The 27,119-nt window shown below is 36.3% G+C and overlaps 2 protein-coding genes across 2 annotated transcripts in view; one reads left to right on the forward strand and one right to left on the reverse strand.

Moving 5' to 3' along the window:
- Positions 1-8,676, reverse strand: part of LOC120637413 (protein Wnt-10b) — a 64,691-nt gene extending 56,015 nt beyond the window's left edge. The window contains exon 1 of the mRNA XM_039909247.1: positions 8,579-8,676. Within this exon, the coding sequence (XP_039765181.1) occupies positions 8,579-8,676 (98 nt within the window). The remainder of the gene's footprint in view (positions 1-8,578) is intronic.
- Positions 1-27,119, forward strand: part of LOC120637414 (protein Wnt-6) — a 185,631-nt gene that overhangs the window by 72,077 nt on the left and 86,435 nt on the right. The gene's annotated exons all lie outside the window — the stretch shown is intronic.

Below are 27,119 nucleotides of genomic sequence, written 5' to 3' on the forward strand. Positions count from 1 at the left end.
TCATATTAATCACACAAACATTGTCCAATTGTGTGAATCGAACCCTCGGTCTTGGACTCAGAAAGAAGGGTCGCTGCCCACTGCGCCAAACGGCCGTCTAAAGATATGTATAAAAACTTAATTTTTTTAATAATACGTTGTTTGAACCTCTATTTCCAATACCCAGCGTCTTTTGGCGTTCTCGAATAGGTATTTTAACTGAGTAAGCTTTAGTGCTACCCGCTGTTATCCTGTTTATTCGAATGGGAGTTAATAAATTGAGTACAATTAAGCGTATCTAAATTACCGTAGAGATAAACGTTTTCTCTCCATTAGTACACTAGTTTGATATAGCTTATTTTGTTTTATGATTCGTATTATTATTTAACACGCTACGGCGCGCCGCGTGGGTTGTAATGCGTCTTCTTACCAAATACAAATGGCGGTTTAAAATGTATTAATGTATTCTAATGCAATAATATTTTTTTTTTGTTTTCATTTCAAGTAAGTCTAACTATAATTCCAATTAGAAAATACATAATAACAATTACAAACTAATATTAATATTTACAAAATATTTAAGCCGTCTAACTGTTCACTTATGGGCATGGTACCCAAAATGCTGGCGCTATTGCCCCTTTGAATTGCTAGACTTAGCCGTTGAGCTAAATAAGCCACAGCTCTTGGGTACAAGACGGTGGTTGGTAACAGTGCGTTGAAATGGGAGGACCGATTTCTAAGCGGATTTATTTCAGTTTATTTTTAACTTATGCGACTTAGATATCGATGTGTTAAAACGGATGGACTGATTTGAAAACTTGCATTATGTTGTAATACTTTCGATTATGTTATGAGTGTTACAAGTTTTACGGATTTGTTTGTATGTCTTTGTGCATATGTGTTTTGGGCAATTGTCCCATTAAAATTGATGGAGCGATTTGCATACGGTTTTTTGCTTTATACACAACATATAACCGTTTGCATGACCGATATTATTAGGTCAGTCGTATTACGGGGTATAGCGGTGAAAGCTCAGTGGCTAGGACTTCGGCGGTACTATCGGTGGGTCCAGGTTGAATCCCAGCGCGCACCCCTAACTTTTCTTAGTTATTTCCCGTTTAAGCAATTAAAATATCACTAGCTTAAACGTTGAACCCCTGAATAGATAGTACACCGTAAAGTTCTCAAAGGCTTGTGGAGTCCACAAATCCGCACTAGGCCAATGTGGTGGACTATAGCCCAAACCCTTCTCTCCCTATAGTGGACCGGTAGTGGGTTGATATGATGATGATAATTACGGCTTACAGCATTTTTTAAACCGCCAAACTGTTTCTAACTAAGGAATGAATTTGAGTTTCAAATTGAAATTCAGTTTGAGGATTTGTAGTTTCTGAATTTTCTCATGTCTGGTCTGGCGAGAGTCTACAGCCGTGGCTAATAACAAACCTACCGACAAAGACGTGCCACTGAGCGATTTAGTGTTCGATGTTGCGTAGAAACCGTTTAGGGGAATGGGTATAACTGCTATAGCTCTAACAGGTGAGTCCGTTACAATCTTGGCATCTTGGATTGCATAATCACTTTCCAGCGGGTCAGACTACAGTTAAGGGCTTACTTCATCATATATCGACCCATTATCGGCCCCCTACAGGGCACGGGTCTCTTCCAACAATGAGAAGGGGCTAAGGCGGTAGTCCACCACGCTGTCCCAGTGCGGATTGTGGACTCCACATACCTTTGAGATCTATGCAGAACTTTCAGGCACACAGGTTTCCTCACGATGTTTTCCTTCACCGTCGAAGCAAGTCATATCTTTAATTACTTAAATCGGAAATAACTTAGAGAAGTTAGAGGTTCTGGGATTCGATCTCGACCCTCCGTTAGTGAAGCGGAAGTCCTAGCCACTGAGCTATCACCGCTACACCCCGTAATACAACCGAAGTAATATTATCGAGTATCTTATAGGAGAATCTTTGAGCAACTCTCGATAATAACAAAAAGGCTTACTTCTTAAAGTTTATAAGGTTTGCTGGACTCAGGTGAGTAAAAATACTCTTTGACGGTTGATTATAATATTCATTTTGCTTTGCTTAGTATTTTTCTATTGGTACTACGTGGTTTGTTGAATTTTATTCTATCTATTTATTACTAGTATTCATGAAACTTACCAGAATCAATAACGTTTTCTCGATTACCCACCAAACTCGTATTAATAGTAGGTAGTTCAGTTCTGAGAACCGTATAAATTATTAATGTAAAGTGACTGATAAAACGTTAAGTCCTATATTATGGCACTTAAATATAATTGAAATCCACTTTAAATGCCCGCCTAGCTGTTGGTTATAAATAAATCAATCATTTGCAATTCTTTAACAATATCTGTCACACTATAATAATAATAATAATAATTTATTGGATCAAAAATGTTACACAGAATATCAATACAAAAGTAGAAAGAGAAAAAAATACAACATAAAAAGTAAAACAATTTCACATAAATTGGTAAACATATTAGTAAAGCGGAATGCACATTATATTGATATTTGGCTCTTATTATTGATAACCTGTGTACCCCACACTAGGCAACCTGTCGACTATGTACATATTAATAAGTAGATAACGGTGTATAAAATATTTACTTTGCAGTGTGACGCAGTGAGTTTTAAGATTGAAGAGCAGAGGCCCATTAGTCACCACGCTTCTTCAATGCGGGTAGGTGGGTTTTAACAATTATTATTAGTAGTCGTTCCAGTGACCGACGGCTTAACATGCTCTCAGAGGCACGGGGATGGAGACCGTGAACTCCAATACGACTTTTCTATAAGCTTACGTTTAATACAAACTTTGGACTGTTATAAATTCCTACATGCCGGGAATCGAACCACGGACCTCCAACTTGAAACCACACTCACCGCTGCGCCAGGGAGGTCCACAAGGCTGTATATAACAGATAATGAATTCGCCTAGTTGTAACTTATAAGTACATCCATCTAGAAGCAGCTCCACCGGCAATGAATATCAATCACCCGGCAAACAGGCCGGCGATTATGCGACCACGTGCAGTGGCATATCGAGCCGGCATTTACATACCCGGTAAATCTTATGCCATTGGGTGGCCCGACAAATGATTGTCACCTTTTAAATTTGCATTCATTACCATGCTGTGGCTTAAGGCGCTGTTTATATAGAGGTGGTAAGGGCCCTATTAAGGCCCTGTTTTCATAAAAGTGGTTAGGTTATTATCAAAATCAAGCTTAATTTGCTATACTCCGCGAAAAGCAGGAGAATCTGTGTGGTGTAATTTATAATTTCCTCAATCCTTATACTCCACACCAAACAGATCTTCGGCAATATACCCTCTACGCACGTTTCGCTCCGAAATCGGAGCATCCTTAGGAGATGTTGACTTTACAATGAATAATTGTAAAAGTGAAAAATTCTACTTTTTCGGATTGACATTTGCCGATAACCACCTGAGGGTTTACTACGGCGTCACCGGGGGAGTGGGGCGAGCGCGTAAGCTGAAAAATTCGCCAAATGTGTCGCCTTTTATACCTTTCTGTCCCCCACCTTATCTATCTAAGCCCCTCCTACCTCATTAGTACCTCTAAATATGTTCAATAGAGGTGAAGTTGATAAGTTTATTTGTTCGTTTAGCAATTCGAATATCCAATATTTAAAGTGGTTAGGGCCCTATTAGGGCTTTGCTGACACAGTAGTGGTTAGGGGGTGACTTGACCTAGTTATAGGTCTCCATGGACTATTTATAGCTGTAGGTAATTATATTATATCCGGTAAAATAGTTTGGCAGACCATCCAAGTGCAATTTTCGAAACATTTCATAATTGATAAAGTACTATTACAATATTAGTACATAATTTGATTTGTTACATTCATTAAAATGAGATAAAACGGAAATGAAAAATACTAAGTATTGTTGGTCCGAAATCGAATCCACGTTGTGTGCCAAGACTTTAAAGTATCCGACTTTGTTTATTTTTTATTAGGTTTATTCACAATAATTACAATGTTTTACATTTAAATTTTGTTTTTGACTGCAACCTCATTAGATAACATATGTTGCGGTTTAAGATGGTAGCGGGGTATGGCTGTCATATGACCCCTAATTTCTTCGCGAAATGGTACCGGAATTGTATTTCTTTTGCATCCAAATAAAGAGAGTCACGTCTCACTTCACACCCGCCGAATGATGCCAACTATCAAACTTCCCCCATTTTCCTCAATTTATGGTAAACGTGTAGAACATAAGCGGTAAAATAATTACTGTTAACTGCTTAATGAATAAAGTGACTAACCGCCTGTTCGAGAAAAATTACTAAATTGGAGCGGTTTTAGATGCTTCAATACTAGTCGTTTACACGGATTCTGTATGTTCTTAATTCTTTAGCCTGTAATTAAACCGGCAAGCTCTTCAGACCGGAATACAGCGTTGCAACAGTGGTGCTTGGAGGCAGAATAAGCATGGAGGTAATAATTCCCCGGTCAAGCTCTGTCATGAAAAGCTCTGCTACTGCTGGGGAAGTTCTACGAGTACTTATTGTCTTTGTCACTCAGCGCCCCTGTATCAACCGCGCCTTACACGAGTCTAACTCAACCGATCTCACATATTTATTCATTGGACCTTATGTTGCATGATTAGTGTCGTGAAGTTTACGTTTAGTATTCATTGCGACGCCCCTGTTTGTCTGTGACTACGATTCGCGATTAGTTCAAGTATTGTAATTAGGACCTAATTACAGTGGCTTAAGGCTGATTCTTGTGTGAAACTAAATTTTAGGTACATAGGTAATATAGTTGAGTGTAGATCTTAGATATACTCGTTAGGACATAGTCGTTATTTTGACAACGCAAAAGAAGTTTCTTGTTTCGACCATCTAGCCTGTTAATATCTCACACTCGGGTACAAACTTTCTCTCGCTTAGGAGAGATGGTTTTAGAGCATAAACCCACCGCGTTGATCAAATGTGGGTTGGTGGGCATTCACGATTATTATCACATATAAGTGGGGATAGCCCGGATTGGCAGCTTAACGTATTCTTAAGGTGGACACAGTCAATGTTTAAACTTCAGGCTTTTCATCATACAGCTTTCACCCACCGAAGAATTGCTTAACAGAAAAATTCATCTAATTGCCAATTTAAGCCCAAACTAGGAATAGAACAGGACATCTTGATCTGTAGTCGAAATTGCTAAACACTAGGCCAATGACGCAGGTTCTTATCGAGCCCTGGCCGCGTTATTGTTAAAGTCGCTGCGTGAAAAAACAAACGTCCCATAAAAAAAAAAAAAATCAAATTGATAATTCCTCCAAGTGTTAAAAACACTAATAATAATTATAAAAAAAAAAGCCGTCCCATATTTATACCTTGCATTAGTTAAATTCATCACTTTACCTTATATTAGTTAAATTCATCGGTAAACTTGTTTGTTCATTCAACTTCCAAGAATTTACCTAAGCTACATACTTAATATTAAAAATAGCTTAATGCTAAGTTTCTATGTAATTAAAATAAACTTGATTCAACGGCCAAGGAAAACATAGTGAGAAAACCTGCATGCCCGAGGTGTGTGGAGTCCACCAATCCGCAGTGGGCCAGCGTGGAGGATCACGGCCTTAACCCCTTCTCATTGTGGGAGGAGACCCGTGCTCGGTAGTGGGCTGCTAATGGGTGTATGTGATGATGATGATGATAAATACTAAGTTTCATCAAAATCAGTTCATCTATTTCAGCTTTTAGGCTACTATTATACATTGATTTATTTTATTTTTTTATTTATTTATACACTTTATTTGTACGCCACAAATAGTAAAAAAGAACAATGGACACAACACAAATAAACTTAAAAAGTAGGATACAAAGGGCGGCCTTATAGCTTAGTAGCGTCCGATCTCGTCCAGGCAACCTTAGGATTAGGAAAACCAAGGGAAACCGATTGGTGGGGTGTATTATTATTATATACATACTTACAAACAATTACACACTAATACTTATCAAGATTACACATAAAAGACTAATAATAATAAATATGAAAAATAATAAACTAATATATACTAAAAGATACTTAAATATGAGTAAGAGTTAATCACTGTCGTCTTCATTGCTCAAGTGACCTTGACTGTCTTATGCTTATTGGGAGTGCATTCCACAGTTCAGTAGCTTGAACAATGAATTAATGCTTATAAAACTAAGTTTTATGAAACGGCATGCTCAAAGTCAGCGTACGACGTAAATCTGACTGCACTCCAAGAAAATTAACAGAACAAAACAAAGAAACAAAATTAAGATTTAGTATGTTACTATCTGATATAATGTAATCATTTATGGTTATAGTTATTTTTTTTGTATATTTGTGACGCCATTACACTGTCCTTTACAATAACACACCGATTTTGATGATACTTTTTTTGTTTGTCATATCTCAGAGGTGGTCCCCTTTTAATTTGGTGAATTTCAACCAGAAAAACTCGAGGTAACTCTTCAAATATTGTAGGCTATTCTAATACTATTTATTTATTAATTTCATTAGATATACCAACGATACGCTGTATTATCAATAATAGTTTAGATTATAGTTTATTGTCCGAATACAGTTATCACTTACACATACACAACATTGAAGTAAGTCCGGTTAAAAATAATTAAATTAAATTAAAAGAAAAAATTAGTAAGAATAAATGAATTAATATTAAACAAATGAAAAAAATGATAAAAATTAAAAACAAACAATTTAAAATATGTTACTCTAAGGTTAATTTCGCCTTAAATATACTTTAGTAATTTGAGTATTTATGAATGTAACATGGGCAATTTTCTTACGATAAGTAACATTTAGGCACGGCAAACTGATTTTTGATTTAGGTATATATGTTAGATAAGCAATTTTTGCTCGTCACAATAATGGAGCTGATCATGAATTGCCGGGAGAACTCCTCAACCATAAGCCCTGGCTTCGGGAAAAGCAATATTTCATAGAAGGCTATATGCAGTTGACTTTGCTATTATAACTTAGACATAATTGAAAACCTACCCACTAAAAATCGTGAATTTTTTTTTTGACAAAAAGGATTCGACTTTGTAAAACAACTACAATATATATACATATATATATACTACGACAACGCACACATCGCCACCTAGCCCCAAAGTAAGCGTAGCTTGTGTTATGGGTACTGAGATGATAAATGAAAAATTTTTTTTTCGAATAATATACATAAATACTTATAATATACATATAAAAACCCAGACACTGAAAAACATTCATGCTCATCACACAATCATTTTCCAGTTGTGGGAATCGAACCCAAAAAGCAAGATTTAATCATTTGCTACTACATTTTTGAGTTGGTGCCAACTAAAACGTAGAAAATATCTAAATACTGCTACTATATAAAGGACATTACATTTGATTTTAATTTTTTGAAAGTATTACCTACGATAAGACACAAAAACTGTGACAAAATATTAAATATTGTCATAGTTATTGTGTCTTATCGCATTGGATTAAGCCTGTGAATACAGATTTAAGATAGATAGCTACATAGAAAATGTTATTGCGACAGAACACAAAGAAACAATACGTACAAGAAAACAGAGATCGTACTTAGTGCTAGGGTGGAAAGGCATCCTTATCTTAGAAGAGATCTTTTAAAGGCAACCAGAAGCTTATAAAAAGATTAAAGTTATAAGGAACAAAAAAGTTTGCTTTTTAGATTTGTTTTTACAATTTTCCGAGATAAAATTAGTCTTTGTCACTCTCCAAACTAAAATAATCTGTATCTTTGCAGCTTCATGCACTAAAGCACGGCCTACCTTAATTTTTTATATAATTCGTATAGGAGGAGGATATTTACATTTTACGTCATCTTCCTGCTATATGCAAAACCCTGTGCACGCGACTGTCTCTTTGGAAATCATGTCAATCCGCTGACGGTATGGAATGACGGGATCGTTGATCTATGTATTTATTTTAATTTAATAATTAATGTTTAGTATCTCTTTCTATGCTTTAAAGTTCTAGCGCGCATTGTAGATTTCTTCATTCCGCTTGATTGTAATTTACTAAACCGATTTTGATAAAACTGGTTATTAATTAATGCGTACTAGGCATTATGTTTAAGTTTTAGGCTATACGTTAATCCTAATGTCTTTATATGTATAATGTATATCATACTCACAATTTTGTCTGATAATAGGTATGTTTTTTTTTAAATTTCAATAAAGGCTTGCCCTTGATTGCAATTACTAGTGGTAAGTGGTTATCGAGTGGAAGATGGTAGCGAGCTAGCCTATTAACGGTAGGACAGGTGTTTTAAATTGAACCCAAACCCCTAATTAGTTTCTTCGCGGCATCGTACCGGAACGCTACGTTATTGGTTAGTTGCAGTGGCCAGATATACCAGAGAAAAAATAATCCTCAAATTTCCCCTGCTGGAGATTGAACCTGGGACCTCCCACTTAAAATACCGTAACCGTTGCCACTGCGCCAAAGAGGTCGTCAAAATTAATATATAACTAAGATTGCCTGAATGTTTATAAGAGAAAAATTATATAAGAAAAATTTTAACTGTTTTACTCACCTCACGACTTCAAAAAATGCAATCAGCACAAAATATATTGCCGCAGGATACGTCTTGTGCATTCTGCTTTTGCCAACAGCAACCCTCAACTTCCTCATGTTGGTAGCACTACATCCTCTTCCGGACTCATCCTTTAAGAAAAACCTGCCTCGAACTTAACCCGTTATTCTGCGACACTGTACGTCACTTAAAACCATTGCAGAATAATACACGTTGTGCGCGAAACGATATCGAAATGTTAATAAAACAGCGATAAATCCAAGAAATTTTATCGCCGAACGTCGTTAGTTGGGCCTAATGAGGCAGAAGGGGTTGTCACCGCGACGGAGTCGGACTAGGCGTTTTCGTTTAGCTTCACATTTCGCATCGACACGAATTAAATGTTTGTTTACTTAGTGTCCGTCGGTGCGGTGCCGACGCGTCGGTTTCTCTTTGGATCGTTTGGCGGACGCGATCGCGCGCGTGGGACTCGAGGCGTGCTCTTTGCACCGCCCAGACGTCGAGAAAAAAATTAGAGGGGCGTGCGGACGCCTCTGCCGGCCCCACCTACTCTCATTATCCTTGTTTACGCGATATTCCCCGATATTTCGACACTGGGCACTTATTCGCCGACGTAAAAGTCGCAATCGTTACAAACTCTACACTGAACTGTCGTGGAGCTTTTTTACGAGGTGGTGTGGAGGTTCGCGCTACAATTGTAACCAGGCAGTTATCAGGGTCCTGATGAGGAATACGTAGGGCTGATAGGTACGGCCGTGTGTTCGCAGAGCGGGCGCGTTTGACAGTGGCAACGTGGTCACAATCCCTGCCTATATAAAATGCCGCCCCACGCGTACTCCCGACCATGGGAAACGATATCCCGTTGTTATTGGTTTTTAGATTGTTTTGTTACGAAATTCTTTTGATTGTATCTATCGCTTTACGGATAGAGTCTAGTTAGTCTAGCTTTTAAAACCCTATACGAAGGTAGGAAAAGAAAATAAAAGCTTAAGAACTTTTAGAAAAAAATAGTTTAGTATTCTTATATTTTGACTAGATTAAAACTTGATGGAAGTTTAAAATCTTAGAAGTCTCAAATCATAAAATATAGGGATTTTTGAGGATGAGATTTCGTTTCCAAAATCCTGACACTTGCTAACAATTATTTATCTTGCAGAGTTGCAAATATTTAACAAAACTGAGAGTGGGATTTTGGTATGAATGTATTTCAGTACATTTGGAAAAGAGATTTGTACCTACGGTTTTTTTTCATTTCAATAATAAATCAATGAATAATAATATTACATCCATTGAGCCTTCACAATATAATTATTACCCAAATAATGTCAATCGTCGTTGACAAACTACCCCGTTGATGATAAATCGTGGAATGATTGAGAGGGTCGCCTATTGAAATTGACCCGGGAGGGTGACGACCCCTCATTAGGGCGACAGACGCGTGCGCATTCAAAACATGCAAATAGCTCCGGTGATGTACTTAACTAAAGAATTGTATTTTAGTGCAAGTAGGTAGTTGGTAATAAAAAATATAAAACGAAAAAACATTATATTATTATTCTATTTTTAAATAAATATCGGTTCTCCGCGTAAATTTACTAGAAGTAGAGCTTTTTGTGACAGAGCTCGTCCGGGGAAGTAGCACCAATGCTTATATCTGCCGCTAAGCAACATTGTTGCAATGCTGTGTTCCGGTTTAAAGGATAGTGTAGCAGGTACATGAGGCTTAACCTACGCCTCAAGTTGATGGACACAACGCGTCACGTTGCAGGAATTGTTGCTTGCATGCCCTTTTTTTTTTTTATACAGAGAAAATGCCTGACGCATACGACTCCGTTGGGGGAAACGGAGTAGTTATGTGGGACTTACACCCACTAAAAACTCTGTGTGTCCCTCTATAGCCTGACCTGCTTTATCAGATAAGTATCAATGTTCCCCGTCGTATTCCGAGATACCCAGAGTCAAAAACCTTCGCTCCTAAATTTTCCAACACTAACCTAGGACAATTCTCACCTATTAACCGAATGACTAATCTTTTTAACAACTTAAAAAACCCTGACATTGACATTTTTCACGACACTTTATTTAGCTTTAAGGCGAAATTGTACTTAGAGTAATATTTTTTAAATTTTTTATTTTAATTTTAATCATTATTTTCATTTGTTTAATCTTACTTTTTTTGTTTTTGACTTAATTTAATTATTTTTAACCGGACTTACTTTAATGTTGTGTATACCTGTAAGTGATAACTGTACTCGGACATTAAACTATAATGTAAAATGATAAATGATAATACAGTGTATCGTTGGTATATCTAATGAAATAAATAAAATAAATAAATAGACCTATAAGTGAGAGCATCGAAGTGTCACTCTGTTTATAGGCGATAGTGTTTTGTTTTATCAGGTAGGCCACCTGTGTGGTCCTTACCTGGTCCTTACATATAAATTTAAAAAACGGACAAATTTTCAGCGTAATTTCTTCCCTTAAAACTTTTAACTTTAAGTCCGGGGCCTTCGATGGTGGCCAGTTAGTACTGTTACACGTGCAGCGAAAGCAATACTTGCGATACTAGCGATTACTACGATACCAATTAGAAATCGATAAGGGGTTGATATAACATTATTTTTCCAAAGAGGGTTGGCGTTACAAAGGTAGATCGTAAAAAAGTATCCAAAAAGTGGGATAAGGGCAAGAAAAAGACCAGAAACCCGTATCAGCCTGCTACCACTTTGAGTTGCATCAAGCAGTCATAAGGTAACTTGTATAACCAGTACGATGTATATATTATGTAAAATATTATGTGTGTGTACATACACAGTTGCACTTTCAATTCTCTCACTCTCACAGTCCGACACGACTGCAAAGAGATCAGGCGCAAGACCGTCACCTTAACGTGCAATCCAAAGTACGGGGGTGATTTTTTTTACAGATAATAATTGATGGGCCAAGCAGAAAGCCCACTTGATGGTAAGTGGAAAACCATCGCCTATTAACAGAGCACCACTTCGCAAGGTATACAAGCAATGCAAGACATCCTGCATTCCACATCCGGCAAATGTGGCCCTGTGTCCATGAAGCCTATGTGCCTGTTATAACAAGCGGAACAAGCATGCCGCTAAGCAGCATTGCAACAATGCTGCTTAGCGGCAGAAATAAGCGGCAATAATTTCCAAACTCCGGGCTATTAAATAGCCCGACTTAGGAATCAAAACCAGGCCCATGTGATCTGCAGTCAAAAATACTCACCATTATAAAACGAGGCATTGACTAGTAAACAAATCAATAGATTTTCAGTCAAGAATATTGTTTTGATTAAAATACAGCACAAAATTATATTATCCAAGAAGCGATTGGCTTAGTTACGTTTGGCTGTTTATGCGACGTCAGGGCTATGCAAATATTCGCTTTGATCTAGCAGCCACGCGTTCCTAGCCGAGGACCCTCGTATACAAGTATTGGTTTTATTCGAGTAATTTTGATAAAATATTAAGTGAGCCTTATCTGAGTGGACTTGAGAAAATGTAAAAATAAATCTTATATCTATTGGAAAAATGTGCCTACTCGAATATTCGGGTATTACGAAGTTGCGGGTACAACTTAGTTATCAGTTATTAAATAACATCAGATTTGATAACCTACTCCTTTTTGAAGTCCGTTAATAAAAGAAAAATAGTACTGATAGTCTACTCTAACATAGATGGAAAAACAAATTGAACAAAACAAGAGGTAAATAAATATATATGCGCAATGGCGGCCTTATCGCTTAAAGCGATCTCCTCCAGACAACCTTTTGTTGATGAAGCATGTTAGTACGGAAAACGGGATTCAATTTAAAAATAAATAATTTATATACATTACAGATACTATACATACTAATACTACATAATATACAGATAAATCATATATACGTGTAACATATCTGGATAAGAAAAAAATTACAAAAAAATCTGTAGTTTAATAAAAAGCAAGAAATAAATATTTTCTACAACATTTTTAAGTCGGTGCCAAGTAAAATGTTGAAAATTACTAAGAATAAATTATATACTTCGTATACCCTTTAAAATATCAGCAAGAAAAGTACCAGTAATAACAAAAAAAACTTTAACTATTACAATCACAAGCCAATTCACACACCCATAATGCAATATGTCTTAGCGTAGCTTTTACATTATTTTTATCAGACTCTTAATACTAAAAGTAAAGCTTATAAAACTGTGTACGATAAACATTATACTTGTTACTTTGCACGTCTATTACTTGACAATAGTACATATCTCCATAACAAGTTGCGGCCATAAACTGCCGGTGGTCAGTGAACATTTATTGCGTTATAAAGTCCCAGTAATCAACAAATGATATTAAAATTTAAAAGCTTCTTAAGATGCTTTGCCCAGCTTTTTGCTCGTAATTATTGTGTTTATTATTTCTTATTGCACACGTATCTCTCTACTATTTTAATATATCTATCTAAAAACATTAAACGAGCAATTCTTTTATTGATTTATTTAATTAAGTATTTATTTTACATCTTGTTAATACGGCAGGGCCACTCACTACATAGAACTACATATTTTATGGATATATATAAGACAAATGTATGAAATATATAAATATTATGGTATACTATATTTATATCTAGATATTTATACTCTGAATATCGGAAATGGATATTTTCATGAAATTTAGTATGCAAGCGGTTTCATGGGCTATAAATCGATCGAGGTAGATTGCTTTTTTAGAAAACGTTATTTTATCCGTGGTTTGAGGCAATGAAACACTGCTACATTTGTATTTGTAAAATACAAAGGTAAATTACGCCATCACCTACAAGATTACAACAGCTCGTGTGGGAAATCGGGCGGTGCTGTAACGAGTTTGAGTCCAGATGATTCTTTCCCCTTTTCTTGCTCGGTATCTTTTTTTTATTTTCCAAATAAGCACACTGAGCAGAACTCGGTCTTCCAGCTATTGTAATTGAATACGAACATATTAATATATCGTGTTGGCACTTATTCTAAATTTGTTTGAAATATAGATATATTAAATATATGTTATAACCAGATTGGTAGTCTTAATAATAATTAAGCTTGCCGCGGTAATTTAAGTTCATATTTATCGACTCGAGTCTTGTATTAATGTCTTATAATAATATTTTTTATATTTATTTTATGTGATCTATATTAAAGCCCTATTTTTTTATATCTATTTTATGTGGTTTATTTTGTACATTAGTTTAAGGATTACTAGTTATTCGCAAATATTTTTTTCAAAAAGTGGAGTCTTTTTTTCCCTAATTCTGAGCTTGCCTCGCAGAGATAAGGCCAACATTCGAATTCTACTTCATTCTGTTTTTCTACTATTATATACTTAACTTGATGTAGTGTACAAATAGATAATAATAATAATAATAATAGTAATACGGTACGGCACAGGCTTCCTTTATCATAATGATAGTTAGCTCAGGCAATACGGCTTGTGACAGTAAGTGATAACGACCGGTATCGTCGGCGTAACCTGCTCTCCTAAGCACGGAGCAGCAATGTAAATGCTTACCCAGACTTCCTTAGTAAGTCAGACACTAATTCAAGAAGTACAGTATGAAGAGTAGAGAAAAAATAAAATAATTAAAGGTCTGAAATTCACAGAAAACTGTAGGCATGCAAAAGTGGGCTTATTGTTGTAAGGTATTCAGTTAAAGTTATGAAATAAGCACAAATGTTCTTTTTTGAAGTCAAAGGCAGTTAAAGCCAAGAAAACTAATAGCTTTCATTAATCTGACTGTGTGAATAACAAAGCTTAATTCACACATACTAATATTAAAGCCTTAATAAAATCGTTATTTCACAAAACAACCAAGTTTTATTAATAGTCTTAAACCCGATGACTAAAGCGTGGTTTCCAGATAGCATGTATTTAAAGCGGCGCGATTGTCGGCAATGAATACACCATTGTCTGTCATTAGGTCGTAAACACTGGTGTTTAAATAAATTTACTCTGCGAGGTCTGCATAGGTTACTTTAGTGTTGCCAGTCTTATGAGACTTCCAGCATTTTAAGGGATTTAGTTCCGGCTGTTTGCGTAGTTTATAGTTTAAACTGACATTAGAGGTGTTTACTCACGGGTGAAGTTAATGAGTTCATGCTGAAGGGTTAACAGCTATTCGCGCAAAAAAATGGGGTAGTTTCTCCAGTCTCAAATTTTTTTTTGGGCACATTTTTTACCACTATGGTACTTGAGGTTGAAAGGTATATAAACTATTTCGTGCGAGTTTCTATTCCATAATTCGGTTTGAAGGCTAAGCGTATTTTTACCCTTTTTCTTCATTGGATTGTGTGGTTTAAAGCTAAAATTATCTTCTTTGTAAAGAAACATAGCAAAGGTGTTTATTTTAACATATTTATTTTAGGATTTTGGTTTTATAGAGATCGCGGTCTGCGCTTTCTTGCAATTTCATAACAACCTTATCATCAAAGCCTAGGTTGCCATACCTCACCGTAGTTAAGTACAGTTAAGTAGTAGTAAAAAAATGTATCTTGTAGGAAGTTAGATGTTTTTTTTTATAAATTAGTGTGAATTTTATCAAATATAATTTCGTCCATGAAGCTCAAAAAACCAAAACAACAAAACAATAAGAAATAATAAATTTTCTTCCTTTGTTGTGATCTGGCAACATTGCAAACACTAAGATTGTTTCAATTTACGCCACATCGCTGGCAGCTACTGTCATGCATCATTTTCTGTTATTATCAATTACCTCACGAATGTCTTGCAGCCGCGCCATGCTGAGAAACAATGCCACGTATTGGTGTTGCCAGATGCGTTGTGAAATTACCTACAACAATTGTTATACGGTTAAAGGTGTGGCATTTTGAAAGATTAGTGGTTTTGAAAGCGTTGCTCTTTGATGGAATGTTATTTGGCTTAAAATGTATCTTGTTGATGTTTGCGTCTATGGTAACTATAAAATCTAATAAAAATTGTAGTCCGCCAATCCACATTGGGCCAGCGTGGTGGACTGTGGTTCGAAACCATTCTCATTGTGTAAGGAGAACCGTGGCCTGTAGCGGGGCGGTTTTTTATGATGATAATAATAAAAATGTAACTACCGACTTTAATCAAATAAAAATTTCAATACTTGTTAAAAGAAAGCAATAAGTAGATATTATAGAAAAGTTTCTTTATCTGGGGTGGTCGAGAAAACTCTAAGTGAGCCTGAGTTCTGTGGCACTTAGATTCGTCCGAGGGAAATAGCAACATATTTTGGCCCAATGCACCGTAGGGTTTTAGTCAGTAAAAGGAAGGGGTAATCCATGAACTAAAAAAATGTGCTTACTACCTCATCATATCGTCATCATCATTATAACCCGTTACCTACTAAAGGCCACGGGTCTCCTCACGCCATAACCTAGGATTAAATCCTCAGCTCCAAAAGCCCAAATATTAATCCGCAAACCAATGTTCATTCTTTAAATCTTTAAAGCAATGTCCATTAACAACAGTTTTCCGCTCATCGGGGATTATCAATCAATGCAACTTGATAACAAGATCAGTTTCAGTAGTCAGCTCACACCTTAAACTACGCTAAACTACACAGAGGTGCTAATAAATACAATCGAGCAACATCTAGTTATAACACTGGGAAACTACCGTCGCTAGATGGCGCTCACTCGATTCCATACAAATTGTAGTTAACTTATACGCGATCGAATAAGTTGACGTCGGTAAAGAAATCTCACATTAGTCACTCTAGAAGATGTTTGTTACACTAGTTCTAGAGGCTTTAACGCTTTTATCATAAACGAGCGTCACCCGAGGAGGTATTCAAAAATTCAAAATTAATTTATTTCAAGTAGGCCTAATTAATAAGCACTTATGAAACGTCAAGTCTGTTTGTAGTGACTCTACCACATGCTATGTCTACTGTGTCTTTGATTTTCCTAATAATTATTTGCTGAGGGATGCCTACACCAAGCGGGTTTAAGTGGTTTGTGATATCATATGGTAACCCGCAAAAAGGATAAAATTTCCCCCGTTACCAAAAAGGTACAAACAATAATAATAGAACCATAAAATCACATGCCTGTTGGGCCATCAACACGGGATTCTCATAAGCTCACGCTAATTACTAAAGATTGTTGAGACGATGCTCACCACTGGCTCAATTAGAAAACTTAGGGGCTATATAAAGGGGCTATAAATCAGCCGAAGGGCGATGGTGTTAAGGGATATGCACACGCGATGAAAAAACGAGCGTGAATTGTTTTAAAATGTATTTACTGGTTGATCTTTAAACATGTAAAAACAACACTATAATTTAAATTTTCCTTTTTGACTTGTTCAAACTTTAAAGAAAAGTAAAGCTCTCTTCTCATAAACATTTCTCATTCATGTCATATTGTGACTCATTAATTTGCAGTAGAAACGATCTCATTTGTATTGAGTACGAGCGAAGGTGGTTTCTACATCGTGGTTCTTTGCGTTCTGTCATCCGTTTTGCGTGTTTGAAAAATTCGTTCAATTGCAAACGATTTTTCCACAGTGTATACACGTCTTAGATAACTTGGCTGTATTATATTGTTATCGGCCATGCGTATTTTGTATGAGAGTTAGTCTGTGTGGTGTGCGGGCAAGCGCTGCTCACGCACACTCGCCGGGATCTCGTTAGCAAGTGTATGCGACATTTCACATGCGCTAATTGCGAGCATTTACCCATCTTGATAAACTGCCCGCGTCCGTGAGATTTACTCCGCAGATGGGGCGCGCTCGCGATCGGTTTTATCATGCGGTGTATAAACATCTTTATTTGGTTTCTCTGAATTATGAATATTTTTGTTGAAATTGGTTTTTAGGTAAGTACCGTATTTTGATTATGTATCTACGTTCTTAATGCAATAGTTGTTTATATCACTGATATTTACAGCGCTAGGTCATCGTCATTATAACAATCGATCGACGTTCACTGTTAGACATAGGTATTTTGTATGAACTTCGAAATTCTACGATCTGGCAGCTCCTTTTTATAGTAATAAGACATAATTAGCCTGCTCACTTGATGGTGTAAAACCGTAGACTATGGCAAAGAAAAGGTCCTAAAAAGTGCCGTCCTGTGGCTATCAAAATCAAATGAGGTTTTATGCCTCATATGCCTATCATTACACCAGCAACGTATCCCGGAATAAAGCAATACTTCTTGGCGGTAGAAATTAGCATGGTGGTAATTATCTCCCTGCGATTCACTTGATGTCATCAATCTATCTATAGATATACTCAGTGGCGTGCACTTCATATATGCACAAAATCACTGCATACCCCTAATTGTTTGTATAAGTGCTAAATGCGAAGGTTTCAATTTTATGCCATTTTCCTTCTTTATGCACACCCTGATCAAAAACCTCAATCATTACGTATCAAAATTTTGGCTGCGTATTGTGTATCATAAAACAGATAATACAACAAATTGCAACAAGACAATATCGACAACTTTGTCTTCGCCGATTTGAACGTAGTGTCTACCGTTCCCCCATTTAAAATCCTTTCTCATTCAATAAACAGGTTACAGTTTTCTGCCTAAGAACGTGTCTGTGACTATCTCATCCTTAAATATTTAGTATCGCATCCATCGATTCCCGTCCATTAGCATTCTAAACACTTGCGCGCCACGATAACTGAAACACGGCTATAAACTTCCTTGCGAATAGGCCAACTTTCATATTATATACTTTTATTGCATATGCTGATACTGATACACCAAATCCAAGATAATATTGGTAAGACATGAGAGTCAGTGGCGTGCATATAGGGTATGCACAGGGTATGCAGATGATATAAAATGAAGAAAATCTCCAGTACGAGTTTTAAAAACTTAAGGGTAGGCTTTTTGTAACTCTTACAATCCTTGAGTTTTTTATAACTCGTACTGGAGATTTTCTTCATTTTATATCATCTGCATATAGCCCTGTGCATACCCTCTATGTATATCTCAGCAGAGAGTTCTCCAAATTGTTCTCAGGGGCGTGTGAACTCTATCAATACGCACTTGGCCAGCGTGGTGGGCTACGTTCTATACGCTTCTCATTCTAAGAGGAGACCCGTGCCCTATTGTGGGCCGTTATTTATTTATTTATTTATTTATAATGGACAACCAACAGTAGATGCATTAAAACTTACTTTTCTTTTGGAATGAGAGTTGAGACACATAGTAAATGTTCAACTATTTACAGGTTATCACAGCGTGCATTAAAATGTAAAAAGTCATTTTTATAAATTATTTACAATTAATTGTTAGTCAGTTAATATAAACCTTTAAAACTATAAATATTTAAAGCTAAATTCAAATAAAAAAAATATATCGAAGCTAAACTATAAATTAAGGTTTAATTAACAGATGACATGCGTTACGTTGCGAGAGTTATTGGGTATGATGATGATGATGATGATGATTGGTAAGCTAACCTAACAACCACCAGACGGCCGACTGGCGCAGTGGGCAGCGACCCTGCTTTCTGAGTCCAAGGCCGTGGGTTCGATTCCCACAACTGGAAAATTCTTATGTGATGAACATGAATGTTTTTCAGTGTCTGGGTGTTTATCTGTATATTATAAGTATTCATGTGTATTATATTCAAAAAAATATTCATCAGCTAACTTAGTACCCATAACACAAGCTACGTTTACTATAGTACGCTTAGTATATTTATTTATTTTATTTATTTATTTATTTATTTATTTATTTATTTATTTATTTATTTATTTATTTATTTATTTATTTATTTATTTATTTATTTATTTATTTATTTATTTATTTATTTATTTATTTATTGCTTTGATTAATATCTAACGGCGAATACCCACTGGCACTTTGTAATTTGTCCATACGACACAAAAGAAAAAACAGTCATTTAAAGATTTTCAGTTTGCAAGCAGGCATTATAAATTTTTATGACAGGTTATATCGCTGGCTGTTCTGATTACAGAGTGAATGTTAGGTGAGTTAATCTTATTTTACCAACAAATACGAATTCTAAAAATCTTAAAATTTGGCAGATAAGTCATAAAAATAGGCTTATATCAGTTCGCTAAATAATTTTAGATAAAATTGATAAATATAGTTCGGATATGTATCTTTTATTGAAAATGTAAAATGAGAAAAGTCACTTCTAAAAGTGACATTTCCATCGAACTGTGTATCTTTGGTATTTTGAATCAATGCGTAAGCTTTGATAATTCGCTAATACATACAGGATTGTATGATAATGTGGGAATTATCATCGAATGGCTATCAAAGACTAGTTCTTTATCAAGTCACTCCGATGGAAATTTAATATGTGTACTGTAATACTTTATGTTGATTGTCGACGAGTGTGCACGGGCTTTTACAAGTTTTATTTTATTATTTTTAGGAGTAGTAGAGGGGGGAGGTAGCGGAGTGCAGGGGAGGTAAGGGAGTGCACTTTCATCTAGACATTCCAAATGCCAACCTCACCTGCTCGTGGTACCATCTGGTAACTAACAAACGAGGGTCTGACTAAACTAGCTAGACTTGCACAAATGAAATTTGCCGATGTCGGGCAGCAGCGATATGAGCGCAATCAAGTCTAGTGCTGCGATCACCAACCCGCCTGCCCAGCGTGGTGATTAGGGCATTATCCTCATGAGTAGCACAACAATAAATAGGAAAAGTTGGCGCTGCTTGAAAGAGGCCTATGTCCAGCAGTGGACGCACAATAAATAAATAAATATACTAGGACAATACACACATCGCCATCTAGCCCCAAAGTAAGCGTAGCTTGTGTTATTGGTACTAAGACAACTGATGAATATTTTTATGAATAACATACATAAATACTTAAAATATAGATATAAACACCCAGACACTGAAAAATATACATGCTCATCACACAGACATTTTCCAGTAGTGGGAATCGAACCCACGGCCTGGGGCTCAGAAAGCAGGATCGCTGCAAACTGCGCCAATCGGCCGTCAATGGCTGATGATGATGATGAATTTATGTTGATTGTCGACGAGTGTGCACGGGCTTTTACAAGTTTTATTATATTATTTTTAGTAGTAGTAGAGCTCTTTATGACAGAGCTCTACCGCCAAGTTATTCCTGCCGCCAAGCCGCATTGCTTTGTTTGGGCTTGGTTGCCGGTGTAATTAAAATTACTTCTCAGGGCATGCAATTAAATTAACACGTGCTATAAAGTGCCGCCATGTGCCAGTCAACCTGAGCCGTAGGTGTACCTTTAATTATTGATATAATGATGTGAAAATTTTGGTAGATAAAAAAAAAATACTATGACAATACACACATCGCCATCTAGCCCCAAATAAAGCTCAGCTTGTGTTTTGGGTATACTCAGATAATTAATGAATATTTTTATGATTAATATACATAAATACTTATTAAATACAGATAAACAGCCAGACACTGAAAAACATTAATATGTTCATCACAGAAACATTTTCCAGTTGTGGGAATCAAACCCACAGCCTTGGACTCAGAGAGCAGGGTCGCTGCGCACTGCGCCAATCGGCCGTCGGCCAATAAGGTTACGTAGCTATTTCAAAGTAAAGTTAACCAATATTTTTTATGTCATTAGAAAGTTAATTGATAGAAAGGAAATAACATAAATAAAATATAATAGGTACCTAACTGATACCATAATTTTTTTTTTTTTTTTAATTTATAACTTTTTGAGCAATATTTTTTTAATTTTCTGGAGCAAAATTGTATGTCATAATAGTAAGTAACCAAATATTACCTTACGCTAGTGTGGTGTAATGGATTCACCTGTTATGCTAGTTGTTAGTCGATAAATAAATTTAAAAATAAAAAATATTTTTAATTTTTTAAGCTATATTTTTTAATTTTATCGGCAAAGCTACTGATGAGTTATCCTGTTTTTTTGAAAAAAATGAGACTTTCTTTTTCTTGAAATCCAACTTAAAAGACTTTGAGCGTTAATAAAGTTTTTCTTTTTAAACTTAAAATTTAAATTGAACAAAAACATACTTGATTTGCAAATCCATTAACTTACAATAATATAATGAAATATCTAAGGATATAAAAAATATTATAAAAATAAAGATGGTTTAATAAATCGTGCCCACATGATAGCATGATAGCACATCTGAAACCTATAAATCAATTGTCATTTGAAAAAAAAAACAATGTAAGAGATACTCGAGCGTATCATCACGACTACAAAACGCAGATACAATTAATCTACTTACTACTCAAGACCTAACTAAAAGCACTTAAATGCTAGCAAAACATATATCAAGCTGGTCTATCAACCGGGCGCAGACAGGGCGTTCGGTATAATTTGTCAGCGATATCGATAGTATCGATTCATCGACAGTCGATAGGTTTATCAAGTTAATCGATCTAATTTCGTCAGTTCGGTCGGTGAACGATGACGGTCGTTGTGGGAACGCCACTGCGGTGCGCAGTCATTCTGTTTGACATAGAGTAGCTACGTGTAGAGTGGATTTGGTTGTTTGTAGCGGAGTTTCATCCATGTAATAATAGTGTTTCTATTAGATTGCATTTTATACAAACTGTCTGTGTCTAGTGGTTAGCTTCTTCGACTTTGGATCCTGAAGTCTTTAAGTCCTGGGTGGAGCCAAAATTTGTTATTAATTCAGATTTATTGTTCTATCAAATTCTAAGAACCAGCCTACTTTTAGGAAATAAGTTGTTTACCTGGTGCCTCATAAAACACGTTAGGTCACAGCGTACTAAAATGCAACAAAGTAAACTCTTCTACGGGATTAGGGTAATCATAAGACTCAGTATTTGCGACTGCTACATACTGAGAAGGTTTCAAGCGCTAGACCCCAGACCATCAGGTGCTTAGAACCTCCCACGCAACTAACAAAGATCTAGAAAATGCAGTTTAATTGTAGTTTCACTGCATATTCAGTCTCTGTTTATTATGTAACCCGTCCGATTGATATTTGTGTCAGTAAAAAATTCCAACGATTTTCCAGATAGAAAAGTTAAATAAGGCTCAATACTGAAACCAGAAAATGAACTTTTTGAATTCAGCAGTGTCTTTTTATTGCCTAATTATTTGATAAAATGAAAAAATAACCGCAAACATATTTTTATTTAGAAAATTGGTAACTTGTCTCAGAGAGGCATCCAATAATTAGGCATAAACCAAAAGACGAACAATGATTAATGATGTTTGTGATTATTTTATTATTACGACCACCAGTGAGAGATCCGCCTAGAATATTTGGATTGTGGTTTAATTACCTCCTATTGTGGCCAGCGATTCGTATCTATTATGAGCACGATTACTCTTAGCGTGTGTGAGTGTGTGTATGTAGATGTACAATTAAAAACCGTCTAAGTGCGAGTTGGGCTTGCACACGAATGGTTCCGTACCAAAATGAAATATTGACATTCCTTTTCTTTCAAGTAATTATTGACAGACCTAGCAGAGGACTTATCTGGTAGTTAGTACAAAACTATAGCCTTTAAACATAGCAACACTTAGTATTGCAGGGTTCAGATGTAATTACATGTACAAAAGACGGCACTTTGAAGGCCGTGTTCCTTGCATGCATTTTTTTTTTAAATACAATGCAATAAAAAAAAAATGCACGCACGTTCATACATTGAGAAAATCATTAAGAATGACCTGATTTAATTACAGAACTTTACAAATTGAAAAGCAATTTAAAGTGTTACGTGGCCGCTGCGTGCACTTTTCCAATGCAACTTTATTTATCTTAAATCAATTAAACATAACCAAAATAATCTACATTTATTTATTGAATTCCAAAATTTTAATAAATAACTAAGATAAACTTACTTAAAATCGCGTTAGAGGTAACGTTAACATTTTTAAGTCTAGAAAATTTTACTTAATCGTGCACAAAGCGGATATCATTACTCGCTGAACATCATTTATTTAATAATAGCATAATATGTTGTTAGTACCTCATTTAGGAAAACCTTAGGAAATTATTTACTAACTGATTTTTAATTAGATATCTTAATTTAGATGAAACAAAGGTTTACGGTATAAATTCTAAGCACAGTCAGAATGTTAGAATTTAAATCCATACTATGTTAGAATTTGTAGCAATTTAAACAATTTAGAACATGGCAAAAAATACGATATAAAAGCCTAAAAGGTTTCAACTACGCAACACAATATTGCGTTGGGAAATATCGTAGCGTATAGACATTTTTATCGTTCGGAATTCGAAATTGAAAAAGAGGGAAATTGGGCAATCGAATGCGAGGGCGTAGGGCGTGGCGGGGCGGGGCTGAGGCCCTTGTGCCCAACGTGGTGTGGGTTATCGCGCCGATATCGGAACCCAATACCTAAGGAGCCTTATTAATAAATGTGACATAACGTAACGTAACGTTCACGCTCTGACGTAAAGAAAGTGCTGTCAGCTGAAGTGCGATAAAAGACTATCAGTAATATCTTTTGGGCCCACCCATTGATGGTCGTAAGAACCTAGTAGTATAGTTTTTGTGACAGAATTCGTCCGGGGAATTACTCATCATCATCACATCAACCTATTTCCGGCCCACTACAATGGAACGGGTTAAGGCCGTCGTCCACCACGCTGGCCTAGTGTAGATTGGTGGACTCCACAACTTTGAGAACATTATGTAGGACTCTCAGACGTGTAGGTTTCCCGACGTTTTCCTTCACCGTAGAAGCAAGTGATATTTTAGTTTTTTAAAACGCACATAACTTAGAAAAGTGAGAGGATTCGAACTGGGCCCCCGGAAAGTGTAGTTGACCCCAATGCGCTATCACCGCTTCATGGGTGGGAAGTACTACTGCCATTTTGTTATATTTCTGCCGCCAAACAGTATGTGGTTCTGAAGGGCGTGGTTGCCAGGGTTAGTAATGGCATATGGGCCTTAAAACCTTACGTTGACATAGGGCGGTATTTTGTAGAACGTGCTCCCTGCATGCCATGCTAAATAAATAAATATACTACGACACTACACACATCGCCATCTAGCCCCAAAATAAGCGTAGCTTGTGTTATGGTTACTAAGATGACTGATGAATATTTTTATGAATACTACCAATACATAAACACTTATAGTATAAATATAGCACAGACACTGAAAAACATTCATTTTCATCACGCAAACATTTTCCAGCTGTGGGATAGAACCCACGGCCTTGGACTCAGAAAGCAGGCCAATTGGCCGATCAGTCTTGTTCAATGTTGTTTTGTCAAATGATGCTTTGATAATAAGCGATGGTTTTCCACTTACACAATCAACGTCAAACACTAGCCCAATGACGTCATTATGAGCAAACTAATAATTGAATGCAGGAACCTTAGCATTCTGATATTTGCCTCGTTGTTCTACTAGTTTACGAATTATGAGGTCCTGGTATTTCGTTCGGAGGTTGGCTGTGTCGACCTCTGTATTTCGGAAAGAGCGTAAAGACGTAAGTCTTGGTTATTATCACTAACTAACGAAAACAGTCGTTAGAGCCCACTAACACGCATCGGAGCGGCATGGTGGATCTATTCTCTAAAAACTCTCCCGTATCTAAAAAGAGACCTCTGCCCGCCTGGGCGATGAATCTACTTACTTATATAAATGTACGATTTAAGAAGCTAAAAACAGCGATCAAGGCATCCAAAAAGTACAAAAACAAGGACCACTTTTACCTTACTCCAAAAACGAGGCAACAAAAAGCATATCGGCAGTGATACGCAAATAATTACATTATGACGCGTCAAAATCATTTTGTCTCAACGTCGATCATCGATGACGAGAGCGATCCCACAGAACGCACCACTGATACCATCGGAGAAGTGCACAAAGTTAACTTTTGCATCCTCTATAACCTCTACAACTTAGGTAATTAGAGTTGTATTAGCTTGTCGTTGTGCTCAAGACAGTGGTGATAGGAAAATTAATGTGTCAAGCCCACTACTTCGATGCCCCCGCTTCATTCTCGGCTTAGAACACTGAGGAACTTATGGCTGAGACTTAGCAGTATTGGTACAGCGTCTGACATATCTACGATATTAAAAAAAATACTTGTGGTATATGTGGCCAAGCCTTATCTGATTATTGTTTTTTCTTCATATGAATGTATTATCGGAAAGATTCATACAAAATCTGCTGAGAAAATGGTGCTTTTTATCTAACACCAGTAAGCCACTTATATTTGCAATTGGAAAACCTATCCGTTCAACAAATATTATTAGATACCACACAGAAATCGTTTTTCTTAATCCTATCACATTTCTTCTATTTATAATGGGTTTAGATTTGTTCTTGAGATGGATTTTACAATGGAGTATCACCATACATTTATATACATAGACATACTTGTAGTACTTTCATTTTGCAAACATAAATAGGAAGCAGGAGGAAAAAAGTCGTACCTAGAATATGTTGTTGGTTACGTTCGACTTCGAGGAACTCCGCCGAGAGTGAGTGGGTCTCAATGCGAGACACGTTATTTTTAGGGTGACCAAAATTTTCAGTAATAAAAAAGGAGACGCTCAATAACTTTCATTTTTCAAAATTAAGCGCAGGAAATAGCTCTAGACATTATAGCTAAGAGTCACTTAGGATGGAGATACGTGATAAAATCAGAAATGAGGAGATCCGTAGAAGAACTAGACTTACCGAGATAGCTCAGCGAGTCGCAAAGCTTAAGTGGGGCGAAGCATATAGCTCGGAGAACCAATGGACGTTGGGGTCTAAAGGTGCTGGAATGGCGACCCCCACTTAGGTAAAAGCAGTGTTGGTCGGCTCCGACGAGGACTGACTACTTCTTCTCGGGACCGTGGATTTTCGAGCTCCCTAAAAGAGACAGATCCAGCCGTGGATATCTATCGGTTGGAGTGATGATTACAAGATGCGATTGTCACAAACGGATAGTCCCGTATACTATACAGACGTGTGGCAACCCCAGTTATTAATAATCATGTCAATCCGTGAGAATCTTCGTCCCATCTCAAGTGACGAGGTAACTATTAATTTGGACGAGATCACAAGATTATTGGGTAATTGACGGTGTTGGTTTGTGCTTATGTAATTAATTTTATTTAATTTTCGTATTACGTTGGGAGACTGCTGTGTCATGCGTGTTCTATGGACGGTTTTTATACCCATAATATCGTAAAATTTTTGTTGTGACGTATCAAGAATTGTTATGCACTTGTAACCATACTGGGTTCCATACTGGGTCAGTGGCGTGCATAGAGGGTATGCACAGGGTATGCAAAGGATATAAAATGAAGAATATCTCCAGTACGAGTTAAAAAAAACTTAAGGATAGGCATTGTACGAGTTATAACAAGCGTACCCTTTAGTATTAATAACTCGTACTGGAGATTTTATTAATTTTATATCATCTGCATCCCCTGTGCATACATATGCAAATGATATAAAATGAAGAAAATCTTGAGTAACAGTTATAAAAACTTAAGTATAAGCAAAGGGAGGGAAAAATAGGGATTATGTAAGAGTTATAAAATGCCGCCCCATTTATAACTCGTACTGGGAATTTTCTTCAT

Source organism: Pararge aegeria, chromosome 3 (genome assembly GCF_905163445.1).
Source record: "Pararge aegeria chromosome 3, ilParAegt1.1, whole genome shotgun sequence".
In the NCBI taxonomy this organism is placed as follows: Eukaryota; Metazoa; Arthropoda; class Insecta; order Lepidoptera; family Nymphalidae; genus Pararge; species Pararge aegeria.